The sequence below is a fragment of the Ranitomeya variabilis genome, chromosome 2, assembly GCF_051348905.1.
Source record: "Ranitomeya variabilis isolate aRanVar5 chromosome 2, aRanVar5.hap1, whole genome shotgun sequence".
NCBI lineage: Eukaryota > Metazoa > Chordata > Amphibia > Anura > Dendrobatidae > Ranitomeya > Ranitomeya variabilis.
Window position 1 is genome coordinate 839,342,993 of NC_135233.1, and position 13,918 is coordinate 839,356,910.

The window sequence follows — 13,918 nt, forward strand, 5'->3', positions numbered from 1 at the left end:
CACGTTGCGTTTGCAGAGCCCCTGATGTGCCTAAACAGTAGAAACCCCCCACAAGTGACCCCATTTTGGAAACTAAACCCCCAAGGGAACTTATCTAGATGTGTGGTGAGCACTTTGAACCCCTAAGTGCTTCACAGAAGTTTATAACGCAGAGCCGTGAAAATAATAAATATGTTTTCTTTCCTCAAAAATAATTTTTTAGCCCGCAATTATTTATTTTCCCAAGGGTTACAGGAGAAATTGGACCCCAAAAGTTCTTGATCAGTTTCTCCTGAGTACGCTGGTACCCCATATGTGAGGGTAAACCACTGTTTGGGCACACGTCGGGGCTCGGAAGGGAGAGAGCACCATTTGACTTTTTCAACGCAAGATTGGCTGGAATCAATGGTGGCGCCGTGTCGCGTTTGGAGACCCCCTGATGTGCCTAAAAAGTGGAAACCCCTCAATTCTAACTCCAACACTAACCCCAACACACCCCTAACTCTAATCCCAACCCTAACCACAACCCTAACCCCAACACACCCCTAACCCTAGTCTTACCCCTAATTCCAACCCTAACCCTAAGGCTATGTGCTCACGTTGCGGATTTGTGTGGATTTTTCCGCAGTTTTTGAAAAATCTGCAGGTAAAACGCACTGCGCTTTACCTGCGGATTTACCGCGGATTTCCAGTGTGTTTTGTGTGGATTTCACTTGCGGATTCCTATTATGGAGCAGGTGTAAAACGCTGCGGAATTGCACAAAGAATTGACATGCTGCGGAAAATACAACGCAGCGTTTCCTCGCTGTATTTTCCACACCATGGGCACAGCGGATTTGGTTTTCCATAGGTTTACGTGGTACTGTAAACGTGATGGAAAACTGATACGAATCCGCAGCGACCAATCCGCTGCGGATCCGCAGCCAAATCCGCACCGTGTGCACATAGCCTAATTCTAACCCTAATTCCAACCCTAACCCTAATTCCAACCCTAACCCTAATTCTAACCCTAGCCCTAAGTGCAACCCTAAGTGCAACCCTAAGTGCAACCCTAAGTGCAACCCTAAGTGCAACCCTAAGTGCAACCCTAAGTGCAACCGTACCCCCAACCGTACCCCCAACCGTACCCCCAACCGTACCCCCAACCGAAAAACAAAAATAATTATATTTTCTGTATTTTATTATTGTCCCTACCTATGGGGGTGATAAAGGGGGGGATTTATTTACTATTTTTTTTATTTTGATCGCTGTGATAGAACGGATAGGAGGACCGGGGGAGCCGACAGGAGGGAGGAGGGGAGCGGAACGGAGATCGGGGCAAAAAGGACGACTGGGGAGGCGATCGGTGGGGTGGGGTGGGGGCAGATCGGGGTCTCCAGCCATGGCTGATGCTATTGCAGCATCGGCCATGGCTGGATTGTAATATTTCACCATTTTCATAGGTGAAATATTACAAATCGCTCTGATTGGCTGTTGAAAGTGAAACTGCCAATCAGAGCGATCGTAGCCACGGGGGGGTGAAGCCACCCCCCCTGGGCTGAAGTACCACTCCCCCTGTCCCTGCAGATCGGGTAAAATGGGAGTTAACCCTTTCACCCGATCTGCAGGGACGCGATCATTCTGTGACACAGCATATGCGTCACAGGTCGGATTGGCACCGACTTTCATGACGCATACGCTGTGTCACAGGTCGGGAAGGGGTTAAAAAGCCAAAAAAAAGAATTGGAATGTGCCTTACCCTCTTTGTATTTGTACTTAAGATCTCCAGGCTTTATATTTTCAGCATCCAGCTTGTCTTCCTTCTCTTCCCAAGTTTCGTCCTGCTCCTCTACAGGGACAGTGGGGGTCTGGTCAACTTCAGGAGCAGCAGCAGGTGGGTTAGCTGCGGACTCTGCTGCTTCATTAGTACCATCACTTGCCTAAAGGGGAAATACAGAAAGGAAACAATGTATCCTTGTTCATGAACAGGTCCAGACCGTCTTCTAATTGTAGAGCAGCTGCACACGATTGTCCAGCTATTGGAGTGTGGAGCCTGCTGGCAAACACATCCAAACACCCCATAGAGAAGGCAGGGACGGTTTGTTACCATCTCTGCCTTCCTGAATGCTAATGGCACTTAATCCTTCTGATCAAACATTCATGTGGTCGTTGTAACAACAGGTGCTAGGTCCTAGGAGACCCAGACAGTTCTGCTATTAGGCCAGAAGGCTGCATTCCCACTGTAACTTATATACCAGCCCCATTTAAAAGGTGAAATCAGGATGTTTGCTTGAAAAAATCCAAAGCATTTAAATGGTTGAAATGTCTCAATCCTAAACAGTATAACAGGATTGTGAGGAGCAGAAGAGTAAATAAAAACATAAGTCCAACAGCGATTTTACTTCTGAGTTGATGCTACCAGTCACTTTAGTGGGCGGACCAAGGGTTCCCTGAACACCCTAGGTGGCAAACCAACCTATTAGACATTTATCCATTATATTGTAAAATGTTTATGGTGGAAATATTAATTTAAAAGGGTAATGTTTCTTCGATATGCTCTTCTAGTCACATGGCTGTTGCAACCAATCAAACATCTGTTATGGTGAAATCTGATTTTTAAATACAACTGCACACCGGTCTTACCTCCTTAAAAGCATCCAACAGATCTCCAGCCTCTTTCTTATTTAATTCCTTTAGCTTCCTTCTCTTCTTAGGTGCGGAAACAGCAACTAGAAGGTCACAAAACAGAAGTTTAAACGACTTTGCATTTGAAACAAAGAAAACAAATACAACTTTGGATCTCCTTAAGAGCTTATAGCTCAGGCATGTAAAATGTAGGCCACAGTGCTGTGTAAGTACTGCAATGCCATACCCAACTGAGGTAGCAGTATGCGAAACAGGAATGTCATCCTTGGGCAAGCAGTTCATTAAATTAGATTGTGAGAGATGAGAGCAATTTTATTGCAAGATGTCTAAAGGTACCGTCACATTAAGCGACGCTGCAGCGATATAGACAACGATGCCGATCGCTGCAGCGTCGCTGTTTCGTCGTTGTGTGGTCGCTGGAGTGCTGTCACACAGACAGCTCTCCAGCGACCAACGATGCCGAAGTCCCCGGGTAACCAGTGTAAACATCGGGTTACTAAGCGCAGGGCCGCGCTTAGTAACCCGATGTTTACCCTGGTTACCAGTGTAAATGTAAAAAAAAAAAAAAAACACTACATACTTACATTCCGGTGTCTGTCGGGTCCCCCGGCGTCCGCTTCCCTGCACTGTGTAAGCGCCAGTCGTAAAGCAGAGCGGTGACGTCACCGCTGTGCCCTGCTTTACGGCCGGCGCTGACACATTCAGTGCAGGGAAGCCGCCGGGGGGGGGGACGACGTGGCAGACATCAGAAGGAGAGTATGTAGTGTTTGTTTTTTTTACATTTACAATGGTAACCGGGGTAAATATCGGGTTACTAAGCGCGGCCCTGCGCTTAGTGACCCGATGTTTACCCTGGTTACCAGTGAAGACATCGCTGAATCCGCGTCACACACACCGATTCAGCGATGTCAGCGGGTGAGCCAGCGACCAAATAAGGTGCTGGCCTTCTAGCTCCGACCAGCGATGTCACAGCAGGATCCTGATCGCTGCTGCGTGTCAAACACAATGATATCGCTATCCAGGATGCTGCAACGTCAAGGATTGCTATCGTTATCGTTAAGTTGTTCAGTGTGAAGGTACCTTAAGACACTGCAGAATGAGAACATTCTAATCATCTCTGACGGATGCACAATAGACAGGAAATGATCACCAAAGTAAGAGAAGTTTTAATAAGGTTACAATACAATCGCCTTCACTAAGGCTATTACTTATAGGGCGTTATTATAAACTTAACAAAAAAAATTTGCAAAATCCTCTCTCAAGAACAAAATAATTTTGAGTTCTTTTGTCTACAGCTGATTGTCGAGGTTATCAGCCACTCTGCGTTTTATCAGCAGTGGCTGCTTTCTTAGTGCTTACAAGGTCTGTCAGTAAAAGCTTGCAAGCAGACACTCTGGAGCTGGCCATGATCACTGGATCTGGCCATGATCACTGGATCTGGCCATGATCACTGGATCTGGCCATGATCACTGGATCTGGCCATGATCACTGGATCTGGCCATGATCACTGGATCTGGCCATGATCACTGGATCTGGCCATGATCACTGGATCTGGCCATGATCACTGGATCTGGCCATGATCACTGGATCTGGCCATGATCACTGAATCTGGCCATTATCACTGAATCTGGCCATTATCACTGAATCTGGCCATTATCACTGAATCTGGCCATTATCACTGAATCTGGCCATTATCACTGAATCTGGCCATTATCACTGAATCTGGCCATTATCACTGAATCTGGCCATTATCACTGAATCTGGCCATTATCACTGAATCTGGCCATTATCACTGAATCTGGCCATTATCACTGAATCTGGCCATTATCACTGAATCTGGCCATTATCACTGAATCTGGCCAGCTTCATTACCCTTGAGCTCTTCAACTACTGCTAAGGTAAAGCAGCCTATACTTGCAGCATTGCAGTGCGCATAGTTTAGACCAGCAGCATGCCATTGCTCCAGTCAAACATGAAGCCTAGCGCTTGGTGCGCTCATGATGAATCAGTCAAACATGAAGCCTAGCGCTTGATGATGAATGAAGTTGAGAAAACCCCCTTATGCCCTCTCCGTCTCAAAATATTCTGGACAATTACACCACATTTCCATTAACATGAATAATCCATTACCTGCCACAGGAACTTCAGAAGTCTGCTTTGCACTCTGTGAAGGAACTGGCTCTGGCTCAGCAGGGGGTTCCTTTTGAACATCCTGAATTTCAGGTGTAGGATCAACTATCTTTTCCTCAGGCTCGGTGATTGGGCTAACATGAGACTCCAGTGTATTCTGAGCCTCAATTTCCTGCACGTCTGGTAATCCATCTCCGTTTATTAGAAGCTCTTCTGGTTGAGCAATTGGGGAATCTAAGGAGGGCTCAGAATGGCAAACAGAAGATGGTTCTGGCTGTGCAGGTGGCACGGTCGTTTCTTCAGAGAGGCCGTTGGTAGCTTCGAGCTCTACAGCTGGAACGCTCTCTGGTGGACACTGCTCCTGTGTAGATTCTGTAGCAGGTTCTTCTGCATCTACAGGACAAGAATCTGAAGAACTTTGGGATGGAGCAGCCTCTGTGTGAAAGTCTATCTCTGGAGGGGTACAAGAAACCTCCTCTTGTGGCAAAGGAGTTTCCTGTGACTCAGACACAGAAGTCTGGGTAGGAATTAGAGGCTCCGGCTGGGGTTGAATGACTGGAGCTTCAGTAACCGTCTCTATTGGGTTAATAACACTTGTATCTAGAATGTTTACTTCCGCCAGATTTGGGATCTCCTGAATATCGGTTGGAGCCTCTGGCAGCACGGATACCTGAGTTGAGTGGGTTTCTAGCAAGGGCACTTCCTGTGAATTGAGAGTCCCCAGCAAAGGTACAGACACCTCAGGAATAGTGTTATCAAGGGTCAAGTCTTGCTCACAAACAACTGGCATGTTCAAATTCACTTCAGCAGGAGGAGAGGGTGAGGGGCTCTCTGATAGTTTTGTCAGCACTTGGGTGGTTTTTGAGCCATCATCTTAATAAAAAAAATACATAAGGGTTGCAGATTAGTAAGGATACAAAAGGTGAAGTAGAGAAAGAAGGTCATGTATGGTCATTAAAAAAAGCTGGGCATAGCCCAACATGTCAATAAGTTACACTGACAGGCATCCTCAGCCATGGTGCTGTCAACACCTTAAACGCTGTGTTTGCTATTGACCAAAAGATCTAAAGGGTTACACTGCCAGGAGAGTCATTTCTGATCATGGCAGTGTGGGAATATTGAGGGTACACTGGGTAGTTTCCATGTACTGAACGTCCCATTAGTGTTTAGGCTGCGTGCCCACGAACAGGAATAGCAGCATTTTGGACACCGTGAATGCTCGTTGCCTCCAAAACGCTGCATTCTAATCAGATAAATCTGCATGTTCTTAGTGAACTATGCGGATTTAACGCATCTGATGACTGGCTATGGGGGAAACTAGCATCTCTGCTGCGGCTCGTTAGCCCATATCGCAGGCGAGTTTACGCAGAGTTAAATAGAAGCATAGTGAGCATGGGTTTTCTGTACAACGCAGCGTTTTGGACGTAACACAAACACACTACATCCAAAACCCTGCTATTCCTGATTATGGGGACGCAGCCTATGAAGATCTTGCCCATGGCATAAATACCTGCCATTGTAATCCTCGAGTGGCATGCTTTGCAACCAAAAATCCAGCTCATTTTAAGACTTTTTAGCCATGTTTGCTTTTCAAAAAGGTTTAGTGGAGCCAACTAGTAATTAATAAATTGTGGAAATAGTGGGGTTATTAATGGCACAACATGCACATGTAGGCCTAGTGTTGCAATCTGAGCTTGAATTCTGGTGTAGCCACTTCTGGAGGCCATTTAAAAAAAAAAATGTAGAACTGCGTTTTCAAAACATTTTTTGCACTGTTTTGCCGCTACATTGCCTGCACATTCAGCAATAATGTGGTCTGTGAACATAAATCAGCTAAAGAATAGAACTATCCCACTGGACTGTCGGAATGAGCTGGTCGATTCTCAATCCACAACAAGCCATAGATGGTACAACAGACAACAGAAGGCAAAACAGCGACATCTTTTAATTAATACAAATTAAAAAAAAAAAAAAAAAAAGGCTAAATGATTTGTAGTTAAAATACATGCATTTAAGAAAAAATGTCCTCAAACTGCTTTAAATCGGTAAATTATGTCCTGAATGTCACAGCAAATTCTAGTCAAACTGCACTAAAGCATGGCCAACACCTAAGTTACACAAAAAACAACAACAAATGAACACATCTATCTGGGTAAACAGTTTGGGCTTACCTGGGCGTACTACAATAGGCACATGGATACTCTCTCCATTCGCCTGCACCTCAGAGCCTCCCGCTGCAGACTAAAAGGAGGAAATAAAAAGCAATTACCATTTGTACTGCCTTTAATAGTTTAGGGTGTAGTACATCGCAGTGCATCAGGATGCCAGAGTGCACAGGCATTTATCATCCAAGAGGCCCCAACACCCAAAGTTTCACAATGGCAAGACCTAAAATTACACTAGTCTTCTGAAGGACACAAACCATTGGAAAGGGTGCAGAGCCAAGTTATGAGTCTTTTGGGAATAGGTTAGCACTACCTGTGGAGGTGTTGGGGTCGAAGATGTCCTTCCTCCAGATAAAATCTCATCAGTGACGTCTTTTCCGCCTTGGTTGGGATCTCTAATCCTTATCTGATTTAGAAATAAAGCAAGTTTATTAAACCCCACAAGCTCTACAGTACTGCATTCTAATTCAGGACACCAAGACAACTCTGATATTAACAAGTTAGATTATGCTTTTTTTTTTTTTGCTGTGTCACAATCAACGTGGCTTTTAAAACAGGACAGGTTAAGGGTCACGCATTGGGGAAAAAAAAAAAAAAAAAAAACTTCCGGGACCCAGCAACAGCCACGTGGAGAGAAAGTATTGCAACATGTTGTAAGGGAAATGAAAAAGAGCCAGGCCTTCTCTGGAGATCGGCCAGAACCCAACCTCAGGACAGCAGAGTGCGGAGGGGCAAACACAGACTGTGCCATTATACAGTTGTTTCACCCAGTCACTCTTTGTACACATACACAGATGACGGGATCTACAGGTCAGGAAGGTAGGACATGCTACACCCTATATAAACTTAGCAGAAAACCAGCCAGAAGAAGAAGTACTAAGGGAAATTAGACACTGTGAAAGGTCTAGAAATGTGGCAGCGCTGGAAGTGAACAGAAGCTAGAAGCACAGAAGAGTACATGGACCTCACCGATCCCCGAGCTGGCAGACCTCTGTGATCATGTCTGAGATGCTGAGGCGGAGTATCTGCTGTGTAATTACTGTGACTTTTCCTTGTAAATTCCTCCGTCCTTAGTTATTATTTGGAGATCACCTTTACAAGTCTAAGAAATGCTGGGGAAGGCCACACCAAGCCAGCTAATGTCACCAATCTAGTCGTCTTAACAGTCTGCAATGTGTCATCATAATGTAATTCAGCCCGACTCCAGCGTCTAGCAGTGTTATGTCATTAACCTGGTATCTATGAACCTTTTATACCTCCACAACTGGAAGAACATTAAAGGGGTTGTCCACTGCTGGGGCTAATTCCTTCTCATACCCCACACTTGACCCAGAAAATATAAAAAAGTCTATACTCGTATCCCGTGCTGGTGCCATTCCTGCGGTGTTGGCACTCACACTCCCGTGCGGTTGCGACACAGACCCGGCACCCAATCACTGCTGGCATCACCTTCCCAGTCTTCAAACAGAACATGAAGAGGCGGGCTGCTTTTGATCCCTGGCTTCCTCTTCATGTTCAATTCATATGAAGGCGGAGAGTGAGGCCACCGCTGATTGGATGCCAGGGTCAGAAGTCACAAAAACCACACGGGAGCCCCAGGGCCTACACAGGAGGAGAGTATAGGCTTTTTTATTTTATCGGGATCATGTGTGGAGTATGACTAGGAGTTGTCTAAGTAAGTATGACTAGGAGTTGTCTAAGTAGTTGACAGCTTCTTTAAAAGGAAAGAAATAATGCTTTCTGCGTCACTTCAGTACATCAACATCACTACAAGAGATTGGTTCTCCTAAAACATGGGAATTCAGCAAATGTTTAGAAACCACACGTCTCAGATGGAAATAGCCCCTTTAAATGGTTTTGCCCATCATACATTTATTACCAATCATGGATAGTGGGAAAACCTTTTTTTTTTTCAGGTCATAGTAATGCTTAAATTGGACAATGTGCCTCATATACTGAAAAATATATTTTTCACCCTGGTTTCATTACAATTCGTACATCAGAGTAAAATTAAGGTACCTTCACACGAAGCGACGCTGCAGCGATAGCGACAACGATGCCGATCGCTGCAGCGTCGCTGTTTGATCGCTGGGGAGCTGTCACACAGACCGCTCTCCAGCGACCAACGATGCCGAGGTCCCCGGGTAACCAGGGTAAACATCGGGTTGCTAAGCGCAGGGCCGCGCTTAGTAACCCGATGTTTACCCTGGTTACCAGCGTAAAAGTAAAAAAAAAACAAACAGTACATGCTCACCTGCGCGTCCCCCAGCGTCCGCTTCCTGACACTGACTGAGCTCCGGCCCTAACAGCACAGCGGTGACGTCACCGCCGTGCTTTCACTTTCGGGCCGGGCTCAGTCAGTGTCAGGAAGCGGACGCTGGGGGACGCGCAGGTGAGCATGTACTGTTTGTTTTTTTTACTTTTACGCTGGTAACCAGGGTAAACATCGGGTTACTAAGCGCGGCCCTGCGCTTGGTAACCCGATGTTTACCCTGGTTACCAGTGTAAAATATCGCTGGTATCGTTGCTTTTGCTTTCAAACACAACGATACACGGCGATCGGACGACCAAATAAAGTTCTGGACTTTATTCAGCGACATCACAGCAGGATCCTGATCGCTGCTGCGTGTCAAACGAAACGATATCGCTAGCGAGGACGCTGCAACGTCACGGATCGCTAGCGATATCGTTACAAAGTCGTTTCGTGTGAAAGTACCTTTAGCCTATTTTTTAAGTTCTGGCCAAGATCTGTTGATTGCATTATCAATCCCCGTACCAGGCATGAGCAGGACAAGTGTGCCTTCTTGTAGAGAACCCCAGGTTGGAGAAGCAATACATTAGGGATTCTGCTGTTATGCAACCTTCAGCGCAGAAATAATGTACCGTATTTTTCGGACTATAAAAGACGTACCTTTTTCCCAAAAAAACTTTGTGAGAAAAGGGGGATGCATCTTATAGCCGGAATGTACTAACCAGGAGTGTGGCGGCAGCAGGAGTTGGACAATTCTGCAGGCCCTGGGCTGGGAAGAGGGGGTGTTCGGTGGTCCGACGTTGCAGGGCAACGATCTGATTCCCATCCCAGGCTGGTGCAGGTTTAGTGGTGCTCAGTGGTGCAGGGGCTCTGCCAACATTTTTTGGAAGCCCTGTGCCCCCACACTTCCATTGCTGCAATGCAGTGGCCTTCGGAAAAAATGGCCGCCAGAGGCGGCGCAATGTACAGCATGGCAGCCATTTTCTCAGAGGCCACCGCACTGCAGCAATGGAACTGCGGGGGCTCCGGGCTTCCCCAAAATGTTGACGGGGCCCCTGCACCACCGACCAAGACTACGATGGGAGTCAGATCATCGCCGGACCAAACACCTCCTGTGACGCCAGCTCCACCAGCGCTGCCGATCCCACCCCCTTAAGCTGAATTCAGACCGTAAGACGGAACCCCATTTGACACGTTAATTTTTTTCCCTATCTTCCTTCTGAAAATTTGGGGCGTGTCTTATAGTCCGAAAAATACAGTAGTCATTTTCTCTATAATATAAATCACCTGACTAATGGGTTATTAGCTAATTAATTCATATATTGTTTAAACCATATCCAGCTCATCAACACCCGAATAACTCATCCATAAAAACTGTAAATGGGACACAAGCACCCCAAACAGTTTGGTTGCTAGCCACCACCTCATGCATTTGAATCCTCAAGCTGACTGAGCACCCCCTGTGGTCTCTATGAGAAAGCTGGGGGGAAGGGGGGAGCCTGGATGCCCCCATCCATATTGGTGGGTTCACGGATGTTCATCTAAAGTGTATAATCACAAATTTCGAAGTAAGACTTTCGCTTACTATAGGGCTTCTGGAGAACTAAGCTTACTTAGCAGGGGTTGCAAAATATATAACATACACAGCTCTGCCATGATGTGCCCATGTACATTAAAAAGTAGCATCAGCAAGAAAAAAGTGTTTGCCCATAAAGCTCAGAGACCCTTCACACTCACCGTCTTCCGTTCTCTTTTTGGGGGAATCGCTTGCTGTTGGTTTATCATTACTTGGGTTCCTGGTACCCCAGGAGGAAACTGCTGCTGGGCCGGGTAATATGCTCCAGCTAGAAAAAAAGGAATTGGAAGGAAAAAAAATTAAGGTGAACAATAATCTCACGAGTACTTTAGATATCAGGTGTAATCCCACAAATAGCAATAAAGACAGGTCCTAAAAAGCCCATCTGCAAATTGTCCCTGTAGGTGTGTATCGCTCCCCCGAAACACCAAGCTTTCCTTCTACATCCCAGACTCACTGAACTAAATATAGTCAAGGCTCAACCATATAAACATCATGAATGGGGGAGGTGCAGAAAGCAGCTGGAGAGATCGCAGGGGAAAAGCACTTACCACACAGAATGGGTGGCCACCAAACAAACTTAGGAGTTATCTTGTGTTCTTGAATGGTTAAAATTAAAGTGCTTTTAAAAACAAGTTTGCAATTTAACTTCAATTCTAAATTATCTGTTCAAGGAAGGGAGGATTTTTAATACTATAGGGTGCAGCTGATTTCCTAGGTTACCGACCACCCTGCAGTCTGAGTAGCTGGTTACCTAGGTAAGGAGCACAGCTCACACTAGAGACAAGATCTCACCACTTGGACGAACTGTCAATCTTCAGGAGCAAAAGCACCATCACTAAAGTAGGAAGCTGGGAGACGTGCACTCATTAGGAAAAGGAGAGGATATTAACTCCAAGGCAAAAAAAGACCTAAACTATTATAGTAAAACTAGCTATTGAACCCGTTCTACGCCCGGGTGGCGAGCATTTATATTGGTATATGGTCACCATCCTGTCATGTGCTGCTCCATCCTGCGTCCCCATCCTGTCATGTGCTCCTCCATCCTGCGCCCCCATCCTGTCATGTGCTGCTCAATCCTTCGTCCCCATCCTGTCATGTGCTCCCATCCTGCGCCCCCATCCTGTCATAAGCTGCTCCATCCTACACCCCCATCCTGTCATGTGTGTGCCCCCATTCTGTCATGTGCTGCTCCCATCCTGTCATGTGCTGCTCCCATCCTGCACCCCCATCCTGTCATGTGCTGCTCCCATCGTGCGCAATCATTCTGTCATGTGCTGCTCCCATCCCGCGCCCCCATTCTGCCTGTTCCTGTTTCCATTCTGCCATATGTTGCTCCCATCTTTCTCTCTCCGGCTCTACTGCCCGAGTGCGGCTGTGCTGAGTGCGGGCGGCTGTGCTGAGTGCGGGCGGCTGTGCTGAGTGCGGGCGGCTGTGCTGAGTGCGGGCGGCTGTGCTGAGTGCGGGCGGCTGTGCTGAGTGCGGGCGGCTGTGCTGAGTGCGGGCGGCTGTGCGTGGCTCTGCTGAGTGCGGGCGGCTGTGCGTGGCTCTGCTGAGTGCGGGCGGCTGTGCGTGGCTCTGCTGAGTGCGGGCGGCTGTGCGTGGCTCTGCTGAGTGCGGGCGGCTGTGCGTGGCTCTGCTGAGTGCGGGCGGCTGTGCGTGGCTCTGCTGAGTGCGGGCGGCTGTGCGTGGCTCTGCTGAGTGCGGGCGGCTGTGCGTGGCTCTGCTGAGTGCGGGCGGCTGTGCGTGGCTCTGCTGAGTGCGGGCGGCTGTGCGTGGCTCTGCTGAGTGCGGGCGGCTGTGCGTGGCTCTGCTGAGTGCGGGCGGCTGTGCGTGGCTCTGCTGAGTGCGGGCGGCTGTGCGTGGCTCTGCTGAGTGCGGGCGGCTGTGCGTGGCTCTGCTGAGTGCGGGCGGCTGTGCGTGGCTCTGCTGAGTGCGGGCGGCTGTGCGTGGCTCTGCTGAGTGCGGGCGGCTGTGCGTGGCTCTGCTGAGTGCGGGCGGCTGTGCGTGGCTCTGCTGAGTGCGGGCGGCTGTGCGTGGCTCTGCTGAGTGCGGGCGGCTGTGCGTGGCTCTGCTGAGTGCGGGCGGCTGTGCGTGGCTCTGCTGAGTGCGGGCGGCTGTGCGTGGCTCTGCTGAGTGCGGGCGGCTGTGCGTGGCTCTGCTGAGTGCGGGCGGCTGTGCGTGGCTCTGCTGAGTGCGGGCGGCTGTGCGTGGCTCTGCTGAGTGCGGGCGGCTGTGCGTGGCTCTGCTGAGTGCGGGCGGCTGTGCGTGGCTCTGCTGAGTGCGGGCGGCTGTGCGTGGCTCTGCTGAGTGCGGGCGGCTGTGCGTGGCTCTGCTGAGTGCGGGCGGCTGTGCGTGGCTCTGCTGAGTGCGGGCGGCTGTGCGTGGCTCTGCTGAGTGCGGGCGGCTGTGCGTGGCTCTGCTGAGTGCGGGCGGCTGTGCGTGGCTCTGCTGAGTGCGGGCGGCTGTGCGTGGCTCTGCTGAGTGCGGGCGGCTGTGCGTGGCTCTGCTGAGTGCGGGCGGCTGTGCGTGGCTCTGCTGAGTGCGGGCGGCTGTGCGTGGCTCTGCTGAGTGCGGGCGGCTGTGCGTGGCTCTGCTGAGTGCGGGCGGCTGTGCGTGGCTCTGCTGAGTGCGGGCGGCTGTGCGTGGCTCTGCTGAGTGCGGGCGGCTGTGCGTGGCTCTGCTGAGTGCGGGCGGCTGTGCGTGGCTCTGCTGAGTGCGGGCGGCTGTGCGTGGCTCTGCTGAGTGCGGGCGGCTGTGCGTGGCTCTGCTGAGTGCGGGCGGCTGTGCGTGGCTCTGCTGAGTGCGGGCGGCTGTGCGTGGCTCTGCTGAGTGCGGGCGGCTGTGCGTGGCTCTGCTGAGTGCGGGCGGCTGTGCGTGGCTCTGCTGAGTGCGGGCGGCTGTGCGTGGCTCTGCTGAGTGCGGGCGGCTGTGCGTGGCTCTGCTGAGTGCGGGCGGCTGTGCGTGGCTCTGCTGAGTGCGGGCGGCTGTGCGTGGCTCTGCTGAGTGCGGGCGGCTGTGCGTGGCTCTGCTGAGTGCGGGCGGCTGTGCGTGGCTCTGCTGAGTGCGGGCGGCTGTGCGTGGCTCTGCTGAGTGCGGGCGGCTGTGCGTGGCTCTGCTGAGTGCGGGCGGCTGTGCGTGGCTCTGCTGAGTGCGGGCGGCTGTGCGTGGCTCTGCTGAGTGCGGGCGGCT

At 49.7% G+C, this 13,918-nt stretch overlaps 1 protein-coding gene across 3 annotated transcripts in view; it reads right to left on the bottom strand.

Annotated features, from left to right (window-relative positions):
- EIF4G1 (eukaryotic translation initiation factor 4 gamma 1) overlaps positions 1 to 13,918 on the bottom strand; it is a 108,960-nt gene that overhangs the window by 15,128 nt on the left and 79,914 nt on the right. For all 3 annotated transcript variants that reach the window (XM_077290114.1, XM_077290113.1, XM_077290112.1), the window contains 6 exons: positions 10,888 to 10,994; positions 7,213 to 7,305; positions 6,906 to 6,975; positions 4,735 to 5,607; positions 2,602 to 2,687; positions 1,718 to 1,898 (listed from right to left, as the gene is read on the bottom strand). In XM_077290114.1, coding sequence (XP_077146229.1) covers positions 1,718 to 1,898; positions 2,602 to 2,687; positions 4,735 to 5,607; positions 6,906 to 6,975; positions 7,213 to 7,305; positions 10,888 to 10,994 — 1,410 coding nt within the window. The remainder of the gene's footprint in view (positions 1 to 1,717; positions 1,899 to 2,601; positions 2,688 to 4,734; positions 5,608 to 6,905; positions 6,976 to 7,212; positions 7,306 to 10,887; positions 10,995 to 13,918) is intronic.